The sequence below is a fragment of the Daphnia pulicaria genome, chromosome 6, assembly GCF_021234035.1.
Source record: "Daphnia pulicaria isolate SC F1-1A chromosome 6, SC_F0-13Bv2, whole genome shotgun sequence".
NCBI classification, from domain to species: Eukaryota; Metazoa; Arthropoda; class Branchiopoda; order Diplostraca; family Daphniidae; genus Daphnia; species Daphnia pulicaria.
Genome location: NC_060918.1, coordinates 4,833,524 through 4,853,029, shown reverse-complemented (window position 1 = coordinate 4,853,029; position 19,506 = coordinate 4,833,524). Strand labels below are relative to the sequence as shown.

The 19,506-nt window shown below is 38.1% G+C and overlaps 7 protein-coding genes and 1 long non-coding RNA gene across 10 annotated transcripts; 3 read left to right on the top strand and 5 right to left on the bottom strand.

Moving 5' to 3' along the window:
• Positions 1 to 25: 25 nt before the first annotated feature.
• Positions 26 to 806, bottom strand: LOC124343495 (cytochrome c oxidase assembly protein COX20, mitochondrial-like). Of its 2 annotated transcripts, none has more exons than XM_046796817.1 (4): positions 696 to 806; positions 513 to 586; positions 277 to 449; positions 26 to 211 (listed from the first exon to the last, which is right to left on the bottom strand). In XM_046796817.1, exons 2-4 carry the CDS (start codon positions 540 to 542, stop codon positions 79 to 81), a joined length of 336 nt encoding a protein of 111 aa, XP_046652773.1. In that variant the 5' UTR covers positions 543 to 586; positions 696 to 806; the 3' UTR covers positions 26 to 78. The 2 variants fall into 2 exon arrangements, with proteins under 2 accessions (XP_046652773.1, XP_046652774.1); XM_046796818.1 differs by having other exon boundaries at positions 649 to 751.
• Positions 807 to 1,123: 317 nt separating this feature from the next.
• LOC124343494 (proteasome subunit beta type-2-like) lies at positions 1,124 to 2,085 on the bottom strand. The gene is made up of 3 exons (XM_046796815.1): positions 1,882 to 2,085; positions 1,563 to 1,756; positions 1,124 to 1,487 (listed from the first exon to the last, which is right to left on the bottom strand). Exons 1-3 carry the CDS (start codon positions 1,970 to 1,972, stop codon positions 1,167 to 1,169), a joined length of 606 nt encoding a protein of 201 aa, XP_046652771.1. The 5' UTR covers positions 1,973 to 2,085; the 3' UTR covers positions 1,124 to 1,166.
• Positions 2,086 to 2,255: 170 nt separating this feature from the next.
• On the top strand, positions 2,256 to 5,632 carry LOC124344064 (microtubule-associated protein RP/EB family member 1-like). 2 transcript variants are annotated; one of them, XM_046797461.1, is made up of 5 exons: positions 2,256 to 2,362; positions 2,613 to 2,779; positions 2,922 to 3,028; positions 4,289 to 4,535; positions 4,910 to 5,632. In XM_046797461.1, the coding sequence occupies exons 2-5, from the start codon at positions 2,620 to 2,622 to the stop codon at positions 5,257 to 5,259; spliced, it is 864 nt and encodes a 287-aa protein (XP_046653417.1). In that variant the 5' UTR covers positions 2,256 to 2,362; positions 2,613 to 2,619; the 3' UTR covers positions 5,260 to 5,632. The 2 variants fall into 2 exon arrangements, with proteins under 2 accessions (XP_046653417.1, XP_046653416.1); XM_046797460.1 differs by lacking the exon at positions 4,289 to 4,535 and adding an exon at positions 3,497 to 3,755.
• Positions 5,633 to 6,145: 513 nt separating this feature from the next.
• On the bottom strand, positions 6,146 to 8,683 carry LOC124344063 (guanine nucleotide-binding protein-like 3 homolog). The gene is made up of 9 exons (XM_046797459.1): positions 8,549 to 8,683; positions 7,886 to 8,452; positions 7,567 to 7,815; positions 7,416 to 7,503; positions 7,172 to 7,352; positions 6,952 to 7,094; positions 6,597 to 6,882; positions 6,355 to 6,532; positions 6,146 to 6,251 (listed from the first exon to the last, which is right to left on the bottom strand). The coding sequence occupies exons 1-9, from the start codon at positions 8,562 to 8,564 to the stop codon at positions 6,187 to 6,189; spliced, it is 1,773 nt and encodes a 590-aa protein (XP_046653415.1). The 5' UTR covers positions 8,565 to 8,683; the 3' UTR covers positions 6,146 to 6,186.
• Positions 8,684 to 8,933: 250 nt separating this feature from the next.
• Positions 8,934 to 9,623, bottom strand: LOC124344421. Its single transcript, XR_006919738.1, has 3 exons — positions 9,518 to 9,623; positions 9,245 to 9,378; positions 8,934 to 9,184 (listed from the first exon to the last, which is right to left on the bottom strand). It is a non-coding gene; the product is annotated as an uncharacterized LOC124344421 (long non-coding RNA).
• Positions 9,624 to 9,790: 167 nt separating this feature from the next.
• LOC124344420 (protein bicaudal D-like) lies at positions 9,791 to 13,848 on the top strand. Its single transcript, XM_046797957.1, has 10 exons — positions 9,791 to 10,167; positions 10,333 to 10,527; positions 10,590 to 10,760; positions 10,819 to 11,056; positions 11,119 to 11,489; positions 11,559 to 11,765; positions 11,818 to 12,031; positions 12,099 to 12,398; positions 12,466 to 12,635; positions 12,708 to 13,848. Exons 1-10 carry the CDS (start codon positions 9,967 to 9,969, stop codon positions 13,074 to 13,076), a joined length of 2,436 nt encoding a protein of 811 aa, XP_046653913.1. The 5' UTR covers positions 9,791 to 9,966; the 3' UTR covers positions 13,077 to 13,848.
• A 129-nt stretch (positions 13,849 to 13,977) lies between these two features.
• Positions 13,978 to 16,942, top strand: LOC124343965 (F-box only protein 21-like). Its single transcript, XM_046797353.1, has 7 exons — positions 13,978 to 14,832; positions 14,921 to 15,293; positions 15,358 to 15,494; positions 15,564 to 15,927; positions 15,988 to 16,077; positions 16,141 to 16,315; positions 16,385 to 16,942. The coding sequence occupies exons 1-7, from the start codon at positions 14,531 to 14,533 to the stop codon at positions 16,537 to 16,539; spliced, it is 1,596 nt and encodes a 531-aa protein (XP_046653309.1). The 5' UTR covers positions 13,978 to 14,530; the 3' UTR covers positions 16,540 to 16,942.
• A 78-nt stretch (positions 16,943 to 17,020) lies between these two features.
• On the bottom strand, positions 17,021 to 17,805 carry LOC124343966 (adhesive plaque matrix protein-like). The gene is made up of 3 exons (XM_046797355.1): positions 17,730 to 17,805; positions 17,517 to 17,630; positions 17,021 to 17,440 (listed from the first exon to the last, which is right to left on the bottom strand). Exons 1-3 carry the CDS (start codon positions 17,733 to 17,735, stop codon positions 17,087 to 17,089), a joined length of 474 nt encoding a protein of 157 aa, XP_046653311.1. The 5' UTR covers positions 17,736 to 17,805; the 3' UTR covers positions 17,021 to 17,086.
• Positions 17,806 to 19,506: the final 1,701 nt, after the last annotated feature.

Sequence of the window (19,506 nt, the reverse complement as noted above, 5' to 3'; positions counted from 1 at the left end):
AGGAATTATTCCAAACACCTTAATAGAAATTTCTCCAATTTATTACATATCAAATCAAATACTAATAATGATACAGAATCAACTTTTATCTTGTGGTCTGCTGAGTTGAAGATCAGTGTCAGTTCCTTCTCTGGCAACTTGTTCTTTCATGGCTGTTTTGAGCATGGTCACGTTGAATTTGTTCTGTGACCAGGAATATCTGCAGTAAACCCTACATATTGAAATATTAAACCAATGTGAATTATATTACATTATCACACACATTTAAATCTTTACCAGTATGATAAAGTGATCCCAGCAAATGAAAGAACAGCTGTATTGCAGGCTTGCTTTACCTTACTGGTAAACAAAAAATATGTCAGTCCAGTAGCAATTCCGCCACCAATTCCATTTAAAAATGAGCTTCGGAAACAGGGTATTGAACCCAAATCCCTCCCTAAAATCGATGCCTGAATAAAATACAAAAGAGATCATCAAAATGGCTTAATAATTAGGATCTTAGATCAACTTACTTTGACTTTGCTATCGTCATCGTTAGACATATTGCTGTGTTATTAGATATATACGTAGGGTGTAAATCACATACCTAAAGTGAAAAATTAACATGAAATATAATAGGTGTTCCAAAAATAAAACAATTATTCTAACCGGATTTTAAATTCCGTTATCAATAGATCATAACAGTTATTTCCTACCTCAAGTCACAGAACAGAGAACAAACAATACTAACTCTGTACGCTATAGCCTATGAATTTTCGTCTGCGACCGGCGAACTTTCCTTATGTAACCGTATAAATACTAATATTATAAATAACCATCCCTTGAATATACAGATTCAAGGCGTTTATTTAATGTTCCAATAGATTTCATTACTTTACGGTAATCTCTTTCGCTCTATGCTCGCATTACTTTCCTTAGAAAACCTTTTCAAATGCACATTTCTCTTTTATTCTAATCTTTCATCTTTCCAAAGATTTTTCCAAACAATTTATTTAAAAATAAATTATTTTTATTTTCTGTAAGACTGGAATTGCTCGAATTTAAAGAAACTGGATGTAAAAATTGTAAAAATAGATAACCTCGATCATTGACGCTTACATAAAACTTTTTCTCGGAGTATGTATTAAACAAGTGCAAGACGTTTATTGTTAACCCATATTAATCGCCTAGGCAGATAAGTTCTGGGATCTTATGACATCCAAAGCATGAATTCCATTTTTGTCCAATACTTTAACTTGAAAATTAGGAAGGTTGATAATAAGACGCTTTTGGATTTCCGCGACACACTTCTTCATGATATCATATGCTTCCTGTTCTGTCAGATCTGGACGGTAATAGCGATCCATAATGCCGATGCTGAACATGCCTCCATATCCATGAGTAGCAAAGGGAGTTTTGATCATAGATGCCAGATAATCCATCCAGTAAAGCTCTGGGCCAGTCCTCTCACTGTATCCAGCTAGAAGGAAGTTGACCATATAGGGTGACTAAAAACAATAAAACAGTTAATACATGACGTTTCAGAGAAAAACTGCAACTAAAACTAATAGGCAGATGTGTACCCTGCTACGAAGAGAATCAGCCAAGTTACGACGTGTAAAGTTAGCTGCTGCAGGAGGTGACAACTCATAACCGTTTCTCATTTTGTAAAGCTGGATGTTTTTTTCAATGTATTCAGCAAACTGAGTAGTATCACCAGATTCTCCAGTTACTGCCATCAGCAGTCTATCGGACAGCTTGAACATTTTGTCCTCATCTGAAGAAAAAACAAATATTAATTTACATTAACTCGGCGTACACTTCAGCCCTTTAAAATAATTTTATAATGGTTTTACATAAGGTTAATGAATGTTAACTATCGCTTCATGTGAAGAAACATACCTTGTTTATTGACAAGAATGCTGTGAGCATTAGTCATATCTGATGCCAAAATGACAAAATCATTGCAAGCAATACCCAAAACACACTCCATAATTAATATGACTTTAAAAGACTGAAATGAATGGAAAACTTCTGAAACAAACTGTCTGAACAGAGCGTAAATGCCGAAATTTTTCGGAAAGTGCAATGTCAGTTTTCCACTCTAACCGACGTTGCTATCAAAATAATAGTCGTTAAAATTAATATTTTTAAAATTGTATCTTAATATTCTTAGAATTTAAATAATAATAAAAACGCGTCATATAGAAAACCCTTAAATTTGTTTTATTAAAAAAAAATTGTTTACGAACCATTGGAAATATGGCACATTTGTAACGAGAATTTTCGTGTAATAAGACAGTTAGAGTCACCGGTTCTCGGCGTTTGGAGATTCGGGACATCTCTCGAGTTAAGTTAATTATTTCAAGCCTTTCAAATCCAGGTATGTGAAACAATGTCAAATGGTTTATTAGAATATTTTGTGTTAAAAGTTTAATTGTGTTGCCGCGATAGTATTCTTTAATAAGATATGATAACGGAAAAATTATCCATTGCCTTAGGGGGAAATTTTATCGGATTAGGATTCTTGCCCTGCCTGTGGGGCTGGGCTCAAGCATAACTACCTTTTATGGCTTTTCACTGGCAGAGAAAACCCATCATTTAATCTTTTGTTCTGTTTTTCTTTTTTTCAGAACAAACATGGCTGTAAATGTGTATTCAACTAGCGTAACAACAGAAAACCTTAGTAGACATGACATGTTGGCGTGGGTCAATGATTGCCTCATGTCAAGCTTAACGAAGATTGAGGAAATGTGCACAGGAGCTGCCTATTGCCAGTTTATGGATATGCTTTTTCCAGGTAACAATTCCTCTTTCATTTGTAGTGGTTTCTGGTATCATTAAAAACAAATAAGTCTGCCACACCTTCTGACATTGTTCTTGATGTTTGATTCATTTGTTTATCATTGGTGATTCACCATTTCATTGATTTTTTTTTTCAGGATCAATGATGGTGAAAAAAGTCAAGTATAAAACAAACCTTGAGCACGAATACATCCAGAACTTCAAACTCCTTCAAGGATCTTTTAAAAAAATGAATGTCGATAAGGTATTATCATTTATTTAATTATGACAAACCATTTGGGGTCCTGTTAAGCTAGTGACCCTGTAAAAGCTTACACATTTCACTCTGCAAACATATGCCACATAAATTTACGATCATCTATGGTTTAATTATTCCATATGATTCTTCAATTAGTGTCCCTTTATTAGAAAATAGTATTATTTAATCCTGAATAGTTACTTCCCCTATGATTTTATTATTTTAGTTAATTTATTAAAATTAATTTAGGAAAAAAAATCATACTTGGATCCTTTCCAAGTTTTTCACAAAGTAGAAAATTAAAGGCTTTACCTGAATTTACGAATTTTTGGTTTTACATGGAAAAATGATTCCGTGTTTTCTTTCTCGTAATTTGCTCTCAGCCCGTGCTTCTGTTACCAGTAGTTAGTTAGTTGGTTTTCCTGAACGATAAAACAAAACAAAACAAAAAACATCCCTATCTGTCGCTCACAGATCATCCCTGTGGACAAATTGATCAAGGGTCGCTTCCAGGACAACTTTGAATTTCTCCAATGGTTCAAGAAGTTCTTTGACGCCAACTATGATGGTTCACCATATGATGCACTCGAAGCTCGCGGTGGCGAAGTTTTGGGTCTTGGGCCAGCAACGCAAGGTGGATCCCAGTCTCATTTGGGAGGATCGGGTCGGCACTCGCCGTCGACGGGGTCTTACTCGCGACAGGCTTACAACAAGCCTGCCCCTCACAGAACTGGTACAACACAACACAATGGTTTTGCATATCGAAAGATCCCGTTGGAACTGTTATAGTCTTCTCACTACTTATTTTGTACATGTAGAATGGTGTTTGGTATTTAGTGTTCGGTTCTCTTACGCACCACCTTACCTCTCAAGCCACTTTCAATCTATATTGTCTTGTTATTTATGCTGTATTTCTTCGCACTGAATTTAGTGGTTGTGTCAAGCTTGAAGTCCCCGTAAATTGTTGGCGATCAAAGTCTTGTGTATCGGTTTCCCCTTAATTTAATTATTTTCAGTTGAGGAACCGTAGTTTGCTCTAGTTTATGGCGGATACACATTAATTTCATTCATTTAAACACCTACAGCTCACGAATTGATAAAATACTCCTAAATGAGTAACACACGTTTTTTTATTTTACGTTTAAATTTTTTGGTTCCTCGGTATGTTTTTGTCCATTAGTCGTACCGCTTATTAGTGGCCGGCTTTACATTACGCCATATTTCTCTCCTCTACCATTCTCTTATTTATTTTGCGTGTCCTATCAGATCATCCCGATCGACAAGTTGGTGAAAGGTCGATTTCAAGATAATTTCGAGTTCGTCCAGTGGTTTAAGAAATTCTTTGACGCCAATTACCAAGGGCAGGACATGGAAGGGTACAACGCCCTAGAGGTCCGCGGAGGCGAGCAATTGGGTTGGGGAACCGGAGCAAACGTTCCGCGTTCTTCGCATCCGCCCATTACCCCTGCCACCGCTCCTCGGGCCCCTCCTCAAGCGCTGGCCAAACCACAGGGTACCATTAACCTCATCTTGCTTCCCGCTTTTCTTCAAACTGCTTCGTCGTCGTTCTTTCAGCATTTTGACTATTTATTTCTGTTTCTTGTTGCTTGATGTGTTGTGCTGCTCATTCTTGCTTTCTAATAGCGTCTTCTTGACCTTTTTCCCCTTTTGCCTTCAAATTTTTAAATGTTTGGGCTCACTTGTCTTTTGATCACCATGAATCCTCTTAAACTATCACATGAAATTTATGTCCAAGTGTAATTTTTTGGTATGTTTTGACGGTCCTGTTCCTTGGATAATGGAGGATTCTGGTTGATCCAGGGAAAGTGTCCGAAATTCATATTCCATTTATTTATTCTTGTTTTTTCTTAAATTTTATTTCTAAAGCTGCCCGGCCTGCTCCTCCTAGGAATAATTCCACTCCAGCCTCCAACATGACAAGTGCAGCTCGAGGAGGTGCAACTGTTGGAATGAATTCGGCTGGAAAGATCCATGAAGCCAAGATCGAAGAGTTGAATTCTTCGATTATGGAAATGAAATTAACGCTGGAGGGCATGGAAAAAGAACGTGATTTCTATTTCGGAAAACTTCGCGACATTGAGCTATTGTGTCAAGACATCACTCAAGAAGATAATCCCATCATTCAGAAAATTTTGGCGAAGCTTTACGCTACCGAAGATGGTTTCGCAGCTCCCGAAGAAGTCGAAGGCGTTCCTCCCCCGGAAGAAGAGTATTAATTCAAACTGGATTTGTTCCGATTTGCTATTCCTTCCCTCCCTCTTCGCCACCTTTCAATTACTTTCCTTTGCACTTTTTTCGCAACTTACAAGTAAAATCCCATTCTTTTATCTAAAGGCGATTATTACATTTTTGTGATGTTTGAATCGTTTCGTTGCGTTTTCTCCTCTATTTGCCCTCTTCATGAGATTCACAATAAAAAAAACCTGCTCGCGTATGCATTTTGAACATTTGTGTAGCAGGCTCATGGCTATTAACGTACTGCATGGATCGGGAAAAAGCTGCCATTCTGTGGAGGAGTGTGGTCAGTATAGGGAATAAAACAGTTTCTTTACTTGTTCCATTACCGGAAATACAAATTATTCACAAATAGCTCACTCTTGTTAAATAAGTCATTGTTGAACTTTTTGTAAAGCTTGGATTTACGCATTCAGTCTAAATAACGGGAAAACGTTTCGCTGTAACATGTAACTAAAGAGTTAACCGCTTTTTCTCGTGAACCCGCTTGCTTGTCGACTTTCTGTTGGCTTAATAATCTCTTTTAAAAGCCTCAAATAACGGAACAAACGTCGTGACTGTCATTGCTGTTTTACTCGTTTAACATCAGGAAAAGTTTCCGAGCGATTTTCTCAAGACGCCTATAGGAAATTGTTTTTTCTTTGACCAAATGTGTGGGATGTAGATCTGACATTACGTTACATTTCAGTAAAATACAATCCGTTTTGCATAAAAAAATCTTAACTTAACGTTTACTGTTTTGTTGTGTTAAAAGAAAAAATTTTAAATTGAGATCGAAACAGTTCAGCTATAACGAAAGTCCCACAAATATATGCCACAGCCAAGAAGGCTTACGTTAACTTGAAAAGAACTGAAATGAACTTGAGCTCGTCATAATGTCAGTTTTATTGATACAAAATGCGAAACGATTACATGGCTCCAAGACCGCTAAACGCCGCTTCCATATCTGAAGACAGTTTCTCACCGACTTTTTCTGTAACAAGATAAAAGGTATTTAAGAAAACGAGACGCAAAAAAACTTTCAAGAATCGTTGTCGATCAGCGTTAGTAAACGCCATCGAATTGATTTGATTTACCTCGCCGTGCATGATCCTTTTTCGCCTTCTTCATCTGCAATCTTTTAGCCTTATTTGAACGTTGGTTTCCGGGCAAAAGAAGCTCTGGATTGCTTTTCTTCTGAAACACTACACTTTTCTTAACGCGATCCTTGTTTCCAGTGGCTGATTTCAGACTGCTTATCTTAACCTTTGTCGGCTAAAATAAATTTTAATAATATTGCTATGAATTGTTATTGCTATGGAATAAATTTAATACATACCGCAACATCTTTTCCGGATTCTGATTCTTTGTCATCGTCATCGCATTCCATGGTTGATTCTACTTCCTGGGAATCTGATTTTCCCTCAAAGATACCCATGGTTTCAACAGCTACAGTAGTCGATGGTCTAACAGATGGTAATTGTTCAATGTCATTCGTCTCCTTTTGATTGAAATCGGCGTCATCCAAAGAGAACTCTTTAGCCATGTCAGCAACAATAGAAGCAGCGAGATGGGTAGTCGGGGAAAACGTTTCCGGAGGGCATGTGAAATACTTGATCTTTCCTCTATAAATAATTGAACAACACGATTCGCATTAACGAGCTAATAATTTGAAGAACAATTAAATTTCTTACGTATTCCATTCATGAAGAATTTTCTTCGCAGCACCCAAGACATCTGGAACGGCTCCCTTTCTTAGTTGACCAGTGCGCTTGGCGAGAATGCAAAGAAACTCTTGCGTCGTTTCAAAATTGCTCAGACCATACTGAAGCATCATCTGTTAAATTAATTGTTATAGCATTAAAATTTGGGTATTAACTACAAATAAATAAATTTGAAAAATAAATTATGTACATATTCTTTTCCGGTACGTTTCAAAATCACTTCGACCGGAGCAATCGCATCCTCCAGATTATCAATACGAAGAGCGTTTCGGAGAGCGATTGTTGTATCTGATGCATCTCCTGTGGCCATGACAATGCCAGGGCTATCTAACAGCATGATTTTCGAATCAAGGGCCACTTCCTGCATCATCCTGCGTTATTGAAAGGGTAAAGATTTTGTTTCGAGAAGATTAAAAATTTCAGAAATATCTTACTTGGTGACTCCAGGTACGGCACCGACATTGCAAGATTTGCTGCGTTTTAAGCTGTTGATGATGCTGCTTTTACCAACATTCGGCAAACCTTATCGATAAAACGATACAAATAAGCTTTATATTTAAACTTTAAAATTAATGAGAAATTTACCGACTACACCAACTCGTATGGCGGTTTTGATTCCTTTATTACGAGCGTAGTTTCCCAAAAGAGTCATTAAAGTGTCAGCTCCCAAACAATTGGAAGTTTGGATTTCAGGTTGACTGCTTTTGAGAAATTTACTGCGAACACGTCCAAGTTTCGTTGATTGCATTTGAGTGCTGGCTTTGAAGGCAATTGCAGGAAGCTCATTCCTGAGGTATTTCAACCACTGTGTCAAATTTTCTTTTGGAACCAAATCTGAAAACACATGTTAAACAGAAATTAATAATAGGAATGCAAGCAACACACAATGAGAATTTTGATTTACCAGCTTTATTTAGAAGGAGAACAAGTCTTTTGTTTGCTCCTGCATCCAATACAGCTTGTTCAACTGTTTTACATCTAGTTCCAATGGGATCTCTAGCATCCAAGACTTCAAGAATAACATCTGCTGCCTCAATAACTTTACGGAACTCTTTGTAGAAGGCCTTTGCAGAATTATCATGCAAAGTTTCTGCTTGCTTTTGAACTTCAATGCATTCAAAATTTTTCTTCTGAAACAATGCATCTCGCTTTTCAGCGTCCTTGGCCATAGTGTCAATATTTCCTATGGATCTGTTCCCATTAAGTTTGGCCTCCCTAAATTCTTTCCGTCTTGCAAGGACTTCAGCTCGTTTTGCTTCTTGCTCTCTTTCTTTAATTTGTTTTAGTTTCTCCATATCCAAAAGAATTTCCTCCTTAAAAGGACATGAATTTGGCACCCCACGATCTGTACGAGGCTTGCGTTTCTTTTCTGGATTTCTTCTCAAATCACGATTAACCTTTCTCTTGTGTTCCTTGATCTTTTTAAGGATAGTATACTTCCTCCTGAGAGGCAATCGGTGACTTTTAGCGCCTAGAGAATTTAAAAAGGAAAATATGTTTGATATTCTTAGAATTATACAAAAGAAAAAAACTCTCGAACACATAAAGTGAATGATAAATAACATACGTAATTGTTTCTTCATTTTAAAACTGCTTGGTGACGAATGTTCAACAGCGCACGTGGCCAAGTAACACTAACAGAAAAGCTAGTGGACTAATGAGCAGACGAAAATCAATTTTTGACATACCGTTGTGAACTACCGATGCTGAAGCCTTTTCTGACCATAATTTTTCTTCCTTCATTATTTAAAATTTTAAAAAATTCTGACTAAATATTAAGGGTTTTTTGTTTTTGATTATGTAATACAATTCGCACGTTAAGCAGATATTTTTTCTTATTTGTCAATTGTCAGTTCTTAATAGGCTTGAATTTTAAAATAAGAAGCAAGCCAAGAACCTGCAAGACTAGAGAAGAAAGCACTTCCAATTTCTAAAGAATGACAAGACAACTGTTGAACCAAACAAATTTATTGACTCTGTAAACAATCTTTGGAAACAGTAGTTGAAACTGGTAAAGGGAATAGACTGGGAGGTGTTTTGAAATCAATGCTGATTACATCACTAGATCTCAAAAGAGATTGTTTACAGTTCCCCAAAGGAGTTTTTAGGCCAGAGACATGAAAATATTTTAAATCAGCACTGGAGCATTCATATTGACCAGTAACTGTAATATTTTCATGCATAGTGAAAACAGCTTCCACTCCTAATAGAATAAATAACAGTTAAAATACAATTGGGTTATGTTGTATAAAGCTTTGATTACCATTGAGTTTGGTTAGTGTTCGCAGAAAGTGTTCTCTTAACCAGACTCGCGCTTCTTCATCTGATGACATTCCTACTCGTATTTGTTTTTTAAGATTACAAAACGACCGGCAATCAGGTTCTCAGGACGATCATCTGCAATTTACCAAAACACAATAAATATTGACTGATACAACTATAGTGGATTATAAAACTAATCACCAGAGTTTTTTTATTAATGAAACAAATATTTAATTAGCTAAAAGCTCTAATGAGAAGAACAATACACCAATACCTTGTAAATTTGAAAAAGTATCAAAATATTCGCAATCAGAACAGACGAACTATTTACTCTTTGTTGCCACACCTCCTCGCTACTTTGTTGCGATTTCTCAAAACATTTCACGACTGACACGCTGACACTAAAAATCATAAAATAAGTCTATTTTTAAAACAATTTTTTTTTTCAAGTTAAAATAACGAGAGATTCATATTTTTAATAGATTATTATTTTTGTTAAAGTTTTTCCTGGTTACCATGCCTTTCTTTTGAGGGCATATGTGGTCAGCTCTTCAGTTCATTTTTTGCAGGGTCTGGTCTTGACAGTTTCACTCATGGCTACCGTCCTTCACCAATCCTCGTGAAACCTCTCGTTTATTTTCGCTGCACCCATCGTTTTTAACTGTTACAATTTTCCTCCTTATTAAGCACTGGTTAAGCACTCGTTTTAATTGATACCATAAAATGGAAGTGGGTAACGTAGAAATTTTAAACTTGGAAATCGAACGGTTGACGAGAGAGCTGGACCAGACGAACAGTGAAAAAATCCAGTCCGCTCAATATGGGATTGTTTTACTGGAAGAGAAAGAAAATCTTCAACACAGATGTGAAGAACTTGAAAGTCTCTTTGAGAACGCTCGACATGAGTTGGCATTAACCCGTGAGGTAACCTTCTATGCTTTTTATTTAAATGGATTGCACCATCACATACCTTGTGCTATCACCCTGTATATCTGTTTAGTTACTCTACATATTGAGTTCTTATGTTTTAGGCATCAGATATTTTTTCTTGATATGTCTTAATAATTTGATGTAACATTATGTATACAGGCACTTGCTCGCTTCCAGAATAGTCACAAGGTTACAACCAAGAGTGGCATAGAAACCGAAGAATCTCTTTTATATGAATCAGCTGCAAGAGAAACATCTCTCAACTCTCAAATCCTTGATCTTGAAGCTGACACAAAGCATTTGCGCCTTGAATTGGAAAGGGTGACAGCTGAACGAGACCAACTCACTCAACAAGTAAAGTAAAGTAATATGCAAGTCTCACTTGTGTAATTATATTTTATTCACTTTTGAATTAGTTAAATGATACTGGGAAAGAGAGGGAAGTCTACATTTTTGAAAGGAAAACTTTAAAAGCTGAATTGAAAGAACTCAAATACAGAGAGACCCGCCTTCTTAGTGATTACTCAGAGTTGGAGGAAGAAAACATCAGTCTTCAAAAGCAAGTGTCTGTGTTGAGGTCTTCTCAGGTAATGTTGAAAATGATTTTCCTTCCAGTATTCCATTTAACCAAATATTTTTGGCTAGGTTGAACTAGAGGGAGACAAACATGAACTACGTCGATTGCAAGAAGAACTCGAGCTGCTCAATCAACAAAATGCAGAGTTGGCGCATTTGCGAAAATTAGCTGAAAAACAGATGGAAGAAGCATTAGATGCCCTACAAGCTGAAAGAGAAGCCAAATATGCTATCAAGAAAGATCTTGATGCAAGAATGACTAGTGAATCCATGTTCAATTTGAGCAATTTAGCATTCAGCATTAAAGGTAATTGTGAAACCAATTTTTATTAAAATTATGCTTCTGTCATTTTCTTTTTTGTATCAAAGGACTATCTGAAGAACATGGGGCAAGTGAAGGTGAAGATGATGGTCCACTGTTGCAAAAACTTGAAGCCTCATTCCTGAAAACTGGTGGTGTAACCAATGACGGGACAGAAGGGGGCGATGGGAATAACAAGGGTGGTGGAGATTTGTTTAGTGAAATTCACTTGAACGAAGTCAAGAAACTAGAAAGACAGCTAGAACAAGTCGAAGCGGAAAAAGGGATGTTGTTTCAACGTCTACGAGATGCCCAAGATTCGTCCGATGTTGCCCGACACGAAGCAGCATCCAGACATGTTCAACTGGCCAAACTGGATGCGTATTTGGCTAGCCTACTTCACCTTCACGAAACTGTGGAAACTCCTACTAATGCTTCGGTAAAGCTATTTTCTATTTTTTCTGATTTTTTTTTAAGGTTTCAAATGATTATTTTTTGTTTTTCGTAGGAAATTGATCGGACACCATCAGAGCCGTCTTCTGCTCCTGGCAAGTCTACGTATCTTCAGCAATTGGTTGATAAATTCAAGCATCGTACCGCGTTGGCTGTTAGGGAACTTCAGCAAGCTCAACAAGAATTATGGGCTCTCCGAGGAGCATCTACCGGTCAACTACCAACTGATATGGAACAAGATTTCATCGCGTTGAAGAAGAGGGTAATTTTTTTAATACCTTTTTAATTAGACATTTACTCACCTTTTCGTGTAGTTGTTAGATACAGAGCAAAAAGTGTCAGTTCTTCACTCTGAAATTGCGGCCTCCTCCGAGTCGGCTGGTGATAGTCGAGCTACATTGGTAGCACTTCAGTCTGAACTATCTCCTCTTGTAGATGACATCACTGCCCTTACGCTACATCTGTGTGCTGCCGTAGGCATTCAGACAGGATCAGGGTCCCATGCAGGAATTATCCGGAGCTCAACTGGTAAGTAGAATTTAGTTAAAATGAATTTGCTTTTGAATATTGACTTAAGATTCAACAACTACAATAGATGCTGGCAGTGGACCTAGTAGCTTAGCTTCGGATGTCGCTGGACCAACCTCTATCGGTTCCGAATACAATAAGGAGAACATCTCACCAGAATCCAGTGTTACAGTCACTTCTCTTCAAAATCCTACTCGACTCTTGCACATGCTTCAAGAGCAAGTTCGTCTGTTGCGCCGAGCTGCTGAAATGCTGGTCAAACAAAGCCACACCAAAGACACACCCAACGACTTGGTATCAGACAAGGATCGAGACAACTTCGAGTCAGATGTCGCTGAACTCCAAGAACAAATTGTTAAGCTCAAAGGTATATTATTGTCAAAAAGTATTATTAGGATTATCAAGTGTAACGGGAAACTTTGTTTTTGCTTCAGCTTTGCTCTCAACCAAGAGAGAGCAAATTGCCACTCTACGCACTGTCGTCAAGGCTAACAAACAAACAGCCGAAGTTGCACTGGCAAATCTTAAGTCAAAATACGAGACAGAAAAGTCGATAGTCTCTGAAACGATGAACAAACTTCGTCTTGAACTAAGAACTCTGAAGGTAAAACTTGAAATTGCATTTTCCCAAGTGATCACTTCATATTTTACTCGTATTTTCTCCCCGTTTTAATAGGAAGAGGCAGCTACATTTTCTAGTCAGCGAGCTTTGTTTGCTGCCCGCTGCGAAGAATACGTCTCTGAGAATGACGAGCTTGGTCGGCAGTTGAGTGCTGCTGAAGACGAGAAGCGGACGTTGAATTCGTTGCTACGAATGGCTATCCAGCAGAAACTTTCGCTGACAGAGCGCCTGGAAGATCTTGAAATGGATCGTGAGCGTTCAAATTTACGAAGACAGCCACAAAGCACACGTTCCACTATTCCAGCTGGCGGAGCACGAAATCCTGCACAAAGCCAGGGACAGGGAGCTGGATCTGGTCATCGATACCCTCCTAATCGTGTCCCCTCGGCATTCCGGGACTCCAATAGCAACCGCGATTATTAGAACCGAATTTTTATTATTGTTTAATCGATTCAGTAACCTAAACCGAGGTTATGAAGTATTTTTTGGTAAGTGAATCTAATGTCTTAACGACAGCTGATTAATGGAGGACGGGTTTCCAACATGTCAGCTCTTGGATCTGATCATAAGCAATATCGGTGCAGTTTTTTGTATTATCACAATTTTTTTTGTCATGCGAAACATTCGTTTACGAGAAGAGCAGAAAGGGCTGAACGTAAACGGAAGATTGCTCAGTGCATGTTATAATTTTGTTGATCAAACGTCCGTTTTACAGCTCGGCAGGTTACAATCACATGCTTGACTGGTACGATCAGATGTTTTTGTTGGGTAATTACGTTCTCGAGTTTTTGGATGAAACCGGTAGCTGCGCTAATTTCTGAAACCCTATCTTAATGAATTTGGGAAAACGTCCTATTACTGCCGTTCTTAAATGAATCCATTGTGTAATTGTGGTTTTTTCTTAGTTTTAACTACCCTTTATTTTGAAACAAATTATTAGTTGCGTTTCAAGGTCTTCGCGTGCCCCGTGTATGACCATGGTAAACGTACTTGTCCTTCACAGAAACGTTTTGCTGCTGACAACTAAATATCTAACATTTGATCCATTAAAAATAATGGGAGGATCCTTTGTCCTTGGTAACATTTTAAAAATATAAATTATTTACAAGTTTTTACATGGGGTTCATTGAGGATTTTTGCATGTGCCGCCATGTGCAAAATTGTGAAATGATTCAATAAAATCGTTCCAAACTGATCTTTTGTTGAATTTATTATGGTAATTCATTCTGAAAAGATGAAGAATGATTAATTTGCTACAATAGCGGATGAAATATCTATAGATAAGGGTTACAAAACTAATCTTATTTGACAAATTTTGTATAGTTTGTTATCTTATTCTATGGTTTTTTCTTACGTCACGGATTTACTAAAACGGTTGAACTTCACACGCATGGGCATGGTCAAAATTTAGTCTGCAGTGTGAGATACGGCCAACACGGCTGTGGTCATCAAGGCGAGGCAAATCAAGAAAATCAAAAAAGAAACGGTACTCCAGAAGATTCAATTAAATTAACCGGCACGAGAGTTTGATATAACAGGAGGAGAGGAACAAAACAACAAAATGCCGGTCTGAATTTTGAAATGAATGATGCAGCTGTAGTTGCTGTTATATTCGCAGATATTTATTATATCTATATTTATAATATCGTTTTCCAGCTGAAACAACAGATCAGATCACAATGAAACTGCCTGGAGAGAATATCGTATATCGTGGTAAAAATTACGTCATCCGTGGAAATCAAATTTGACCTGGCAACATTGCTTGCATTGCAGCCGATTGCAGCGTGACATTGTTTGTTTGTATACGTTTGAAAAAGGAGGCTATTCGTTTTTTTCTAAGTCTTTCCTGTTAGCACATTCTTGCTAGTAAATTAAAAATGGATCGTCCTGGCTTACTCTCATTGCCAACCGAAGTTTTGTGCCTCATTTTCGATTCCATCATCAGTTTAAGTGATTTGTACAGTGTAACATTGACTTGTCGTAGATTCTTAGAAGTTATTAGAAAGAGCAACAACTTCTGGAAACTGAAACTGAAGGTTAGTGATACTCTTCAACGAATGTCTTCAGTTTGCTATCCCGTTGGTGAAGTTCCCTTGGAAATTATGGACAAGCTAGTCATTGGCCCAATCCCAGAGATGGTTGATGACATTCTTCGAGAAAAAATTTTTCACAAGGAGTTGTAAGTGAGAAGCACAAGTATCTAAAACACTTGCAAGTTCTTAATTTCTTAAATTAATATGCTGTTATGTTCTTATTTTTTAAACTAGGAATGAAAACTTGACGATCAAATTCTATGCAAGAAAGATGCTGCAGCATGTAAGAGCTAGAAGTCTAGAAAAAAAGTTGTCGGAGTGGATGTCATCAGATTTTCAGCCATTCTTAGAGGGAGCCATTCTCATCTCACAATATGGCCAGATGATGGAAGAAGAAGATCTCACTAATTTGAAGTCAAAAGTTGAGAAAAATCTGGAACACATCATCAACCAAGTGAATGCTGAACTCATTATTGACAAATCTGATGTCAACCACAAGGAAAAGGAGATTCTGGCTTGCATTCGTCAAGTGATGTTTGTTAAAATGGGGTTCCAAAAGCAAATTTTGGAAAATGACAGTTCTTTGCACAACTTTTACATTGACAAGGTAAATAATACAATTTTTAGTTTAATAAATACAGCTCTATATTTATTTGATGTATTTTGCTCAGGTACTTGAAAGGAGGACGGGTAATTTGCTGATGCTCGCAATTATCTATAAAGAGGTCGCGAAAAGACTTGGGATTGCCGCCATTGAATTTGTCTTCTCAAATACCGATGATGGTCGCCTTCTTCATCTGAGATGGAGGTAATAATTGAGAATACCACTTGAATGTCAGATTATTTTAATCCATTTTGTGAATTGGTACTATTTCAGTGAGAACGAAGATGAGTTCATTTGCCTAACTTTAGCTGGTGGTGATCTCAACTCTCCGGGCAACCCAGCAAATGTATACGTGGTCGTTCCTGTCCAGCAAGTGTTTCGGTGGATATGCAACAAATTGATTGAATGCAGCCAAAAACAAGACAGAGAACACGACAGAAAGATTGATCGAAAACTTGGAAGTGATTACGCCATGCGATTCCTCTACGTCCTGCGCTCTCGAAACTTGATTCATTTCCGTCGGTTGGCCTGCGCAATTTTTCCATCTGCTGGCACGGCATTGAAGTATGCCAAAACCGTCCGAACTTGTCACCCTCTCTGCGGCATTAACGTTGAAGAAGCCATTCACTTTCTTCAGGTATTAATGAAAGCGGACCATTAATTCATTCAAAAGTAACTAATTTTTTTTTTCATGCAGTCAATCGAAGCTTTTGTGCGGTCAAACCCTCATAGGAGTTCCTTTTTGGATGATTGCCTTCGTGGTCAAATTAAGGCCGGAAATTTTGTCGTAAGAAGCATTGTCATTTATTCCTTGTAAGGCTTTTCTTTTAACACATATTGCTCTTTTCAGAAAAATCAAGATGTCAACCGTCGGTCCCCTTCAACAAAATTTGCAGTTGGTCTTGTGGTAATCTACACAAGTATGTTCACTGGTGGAAAAGTAGTGGGTGTCATCGACTCGCGATTGGACAGTTGTTTTCACCACGTTTTGTTGGAAGGAGGGGACTCTGATTTGCTTCCTGAATGTACGTATATCAATATGTTGTCGTATTTTAAAAAATGTGATGCTAAAATTTCTTTTGATTTGTTTTTAGATGATTTGGAGCTGCATCCACAAGGCATGGTCGTCAACCACCCCTTGATTGGATTGCATTTTGAACGTTTCAATGGCCGCCGTTACATCCCCAATGCGGAATTGAAGGCCCTCTTCCCAGACGATGATGCATACGCTTCTTCCTTGGTTGGGTAACTTTCTCAATTTGATGTAATGGTATCGTCGTGTAGCCTACTTACAAAATTTGTCATTGAACATTCTACTTGTATTTTCTTCCTGCTTTTTATATTTTTCTAAGGTGTAATATTCATGTGTAAATTTTGCTTGTGTAAATTAATGTTCAATCCAGACAATGAATTTTGATTAAAGATAAAAAAGCTGAAAGTGAAATTTGAGCTGGATTCATTTTTCCGTTGTCCTTGTGTTTTTAACTTCTTAGTTTTGCAATAATCCGAAAACCGAGACAACATTTATGTGGATTCGCATTTCTTTTTCGCCGATTTCGTGGTCAAGTTGGGCGTTGAATCGTCAAAAAAGAAACAAAAATGGGGAACTCCCTCCATGTTTGCCAATTTCCCATGTTACCAACTGGCCGACAGCACTCAATGAGTTATGAGTTGTTTGGAAAGAAAAGAAGGGAATCAGTATCTTAAGAAACTAAAGACAACTTCGACTGGTGGAATAAAATATTTTTTATTTCGTTCGATTTACAAATTTTAAATTATACAAGAAATGCATCCGCTTAATATTTGGGGTAAGCCGGAGCAGGGTAGGCGGGCTTGTAGGCGGGTTTGTATGCGGGGTAAGCGGGGTAAGAAGAGGGATAAGCTGGGCTGCTGGGGTAGGCAGTAGCGGGCTTGTATGCCGATGGCTTGTAGTCGGTGGGGTATTTGGCCTCTCCGTCGTATTTGACGTCGGCGATGTATCCGCTGTAGTCGTCGGCCTTGTAAGTGACCGTCTGGGTCCGGCCGTCGGGCAGGAGGGTGCGGTAAGAGCCGGACACGTAGCCCTTGTCATCGGCCGTCTCCTGGTGGGCGTAGTCGTTGTAGGTGTAGTCGTCCTTTACGGCCCAGGCGAAGTTGTAGGGCATTGCGGCCTGCCGAAATCAATTTCATTTAAAAAAGATCAAAATTTAATTTGTAGTTAATGGAATAAAAAAATAAAATCCTTACATAATCGTAAGACTTGCTGTAAGATGGGTAAGCCGGGGCTGGGTAGGCCGGTTTGGGGTAGTAAGCATTTGAGGCCACGGTGGCAATCAAGGCAGCGGCGAGGACGATTAATACCTTTCAATACATTTTTCAGATTTAATAAAGATGATAATTAAAAAAAAAACTTGAGACGCGATTGTAATATTGTCGTTGGAAATGGACCAGCTTATATACCTGCATGTTGATTCGAGTTTCTGGTTGTTGTACAACTGATAACTTTGAGACTTTTGGCTTCTGTTTTTATACCTGGCGTGGGGACTGGGACCTTCCTCTGAAACTCGCCATTCTATTTTCAGGCGATGCACGACGAACATTTTCGCACGAATAAGATTGTGCTTGCACAGATGGGGATAGAAATTTCGCTCTCGTAAAACTGGGTGGGGTCTCCGTTTTGGCTCTTTCGCCCTTGTGGTGAATTCTGACCTCATTTTCAATCTTCACTGGATTACTGCAAATGGGCTATCCGTTTTCATTCTGAAAAACGGTTCTTCCTATACTTTCGTTCAATCACGACATGTTTCCGTCCCTAACCTTGATCCCGATCAAGATGAGTGAAGTAGCGGATCAGAAAAAAGTTTGTTGCGATACGAGGATCGATAATACGTGTAGTTGTGCTTATTTTCGTCGACCCATTTTGCAGAGTGCAGAGACGATGAGGCCTAAGTAACATTTTTAATCTATTCTTTCCCAGATGAACTGACACATCAAGGCGATGCCTTGAAAAACAACTGTCGTTTTTTAACATTTTCTTTAATTATCGAGGCTATTAGTTTTTTTTTAAATGGGGAAATTGGTAACCATCGTTTGAAACGTTTGCAACCTGTTGTTGGCCTGTAATAATAACAATTATAGAGAGATAATGTAATTAATTTAAAATACTCTGTAATTCAGGTTTTGGGTTTTTCTATTTAAATTTTCGTACGGGGTATGTGTGTGTGTAATCTAATGTCACGGTCGACTACGAGATGGCGCGTGACGGAATTGGAATTTGCAAAACTGGTAATAGAAAGTGGGAAAAACCATAAGAACACTTTTAGAATTAAACGTTAAGGGGTTACTTATAACTTATAATCCACTTTTTAATTTTACTTAAAATAATCCTAATTGATCGCTTTACAAGAATATTAAGAGCGTAAATTGCACTGAAAAAATTCATGATTTTTTCTAGAGAGTAGAGACACTTCTGGGAACTGAAATACCGTGTTTTACTGGATACTTTTCCTGTGCTGCATGGTTCTGAAATACTCAACTGCTGGCTTGCATATATAGTTATATACAAGCCGTCGAAATCAGTCGTTGACATACAGTATAGAAATAATTTTCACGAATTATGAAACCCCGCCCACCCCCGCCATTGCCACGCGAACCGTCTTTTTAAAAAACAACGAAACAAGCATAACATGCAGCATTCAATGATATTCTTTAATATAGTGGATAAAATCATACGGTCTAACCTACAGTAACCCTGCGACCTGCGCGTAGACTGGACAATATCTATGAGTTGACTCGATCCTTCCGCTCGTCATTCCACCCCTCATCTGCGTGACGATAGTGTAATGGTGTATGACTCATATTCATATATGGGGAACGGCTGACAACCAGCATCGCACGCGGCAGCATTTAGACGAGACGTTGATGAAGAGCCTGTCACTGTCACTCTGACTGGGCCCCAGTGTTAACGCATCCACCGTCCTATTCTTATGTACTAAAAGCCGGTTGCGCGGTAGTTAAAGCCGTAATAAAGCCAGAGAAGAACCGCAATATTACAGGAAAATCTGCATAACTATATACATGCACGTGTGAGCGAGGGCAAACATTAATATTAAACCCTATATTTATATCAGGTTCTTTAAATGAGGGGGGAAGAGTTTGTAGAATTGAGTCCAATCGACATTAACGTAACTGGATTGTTCACCGGCTTTGCTGTAATATAAGTATTATATAATAAAAA

What these genes read in the sequence shown, in the direction of transcription:
- LOC124343495 (XM_046796817.1), bottom strand. Translation starts at nt 542, where the DNA reads ATGTCTAACGATGACGATAGCAAAGTCAAA. An exon ending in ATGACGATAGCAAAGTCAAA is followed by an intron (nt 450 to 512) that starts GTAAGTTGATCT and finishes TATTTTATTCAG; the next exon opens with GCATCGATTTTAGGGAGGGA. An exon ending in GGGATCACTTTATCATACTG is followed by an intron (nt 212 to 276) that starts GTAAAGATTTAA and finishes TTCAATATGTAG; the next exon opens with GGTTTACTGCAGATATTCCT.
- LOC124343966 (XM_046797355.1), bottom strand. An exon ending in ACAGCAAGTCTTACGATTAT is followed by an intron (nt 17,441 to 17,516) that starts GTAAGGATTTTA and finishes TGATTTCGGCAG; the next exon opens with GCCGCAATGCCCTACAACTT.
- LOC124343494 (XM_046796815.1), bottom strand. Translation starts at nt 1,972, where the DNA reads ATGGAGTGTGTTTTGGGTATTGCTTGCAATGATTTTGTCATTTTGGCA. An exon ending in CATTCTTGTCAATAAACAAG is followed by an intron (nt 1,757 to 1,881) that starts GTATGTTTCTTC and finishes TTTTTTCTTCAG; the next exon opens with ATGAGGACAAAATGTTCAAG. An exon ending in CTGATTCTCTTCGTAGCAGG is followed by an intron (nt 1,488 to 1,562) that starts GTACACATCTGC and finishes TATTGTTTTTAG; the next exon opens with TCACCCTATATGGTCAACTT.
- LOC124344063 (XM_046797459.1), bottom strand. An exon ending in GCCGTACCTGGAGTCACCAA is followed by an intron (nt 7,353 to 7,415) that starts GTAAGATATTTC and finishes TCAATAACGCAG; the next exon opens with GATGATGCAGGAAGTGGCCC. An exon ending in ATTCTTCATGAATGGAATAC is followed by an intron (nt 6,883 to 6,951) that starts GTAAGAAATTTA and finishes AATTATTTATAG; the next exon opens with AGGAAAGATCAAGTATTTCA.
- LOC124344064 (XM_046797460.1), top strand. Translation starts at nt 2,620, where the DNA reads ATGGCTGTAAATGTGTATTCAACTAGCGTAACAACAGAAAACCTTAGT. An exon ending in TATGGATATGCTTTTTCCAG is followed by an intron (nt 2,780 to 2,921) that starts GTAACAATTCCT and finishes TTTTTTTTTCAG; the next exon opens with GATCAATGATGGTGAAAAAA. An exon ending in AAAAAATGAATGTCGATAAG is followed by an intron (nt 3,029 to 3,496) that starts GTATTATCATTT and finishes TGTCGCTCACAG; the next exon opens with ATCATCCCTGTGGACAAATT.
- LOC124344420 (XM_046797957.1), top strand. Translation starts at nt 9,967, where the DNA reads ATGGAAGTGGGTAACGTAGAAATTTTAAACTTGGAAATCGAACGGTTG. An exon ending in AGTTGGCATTAACCCGTGAG is followed by an intron (nt 10,168 to 10,332) that starts GTAACCTTCTAT and finishes TTATGTATACAG; the next exon opens with GCACTTGCTCGCTTCCAGAA. An exon ending in TTTAGCATTCAGCATTAAAG is followed by an intron (nt 11,057 to 11,118) that starts GTAATTGTGAAA and finishes TTTGTATCAAAG; the next exon opens with GACTATCTGAAGAACATGGG.
- LOC124343965 (XM_046797353.1), top strand. Translation starts at nt 14,531, where the DNA reads ATGGATCGTCCTGGCTTACTCTCATTGCCAACCGAAGTTTTGTGCCTC. An exon ending in AAAATTTTTCACAAGGAGTT is followed by an intron (nt 14,833 to 14,920) that starts GTAAGTGAGAAG and finishes TTTTTAAACTAG; the next exon opens with GAATGAAAACTTGACGATCA. An exon ending in AAGCCATTCACTTTCTTCAG is followed by an intron (nt 15,928 to 15,987) that starts GTATTAATGAAA and finishes TTTTTCATGCAG; the next exon opens with TCAATCGAAGCTTTTGTGCG.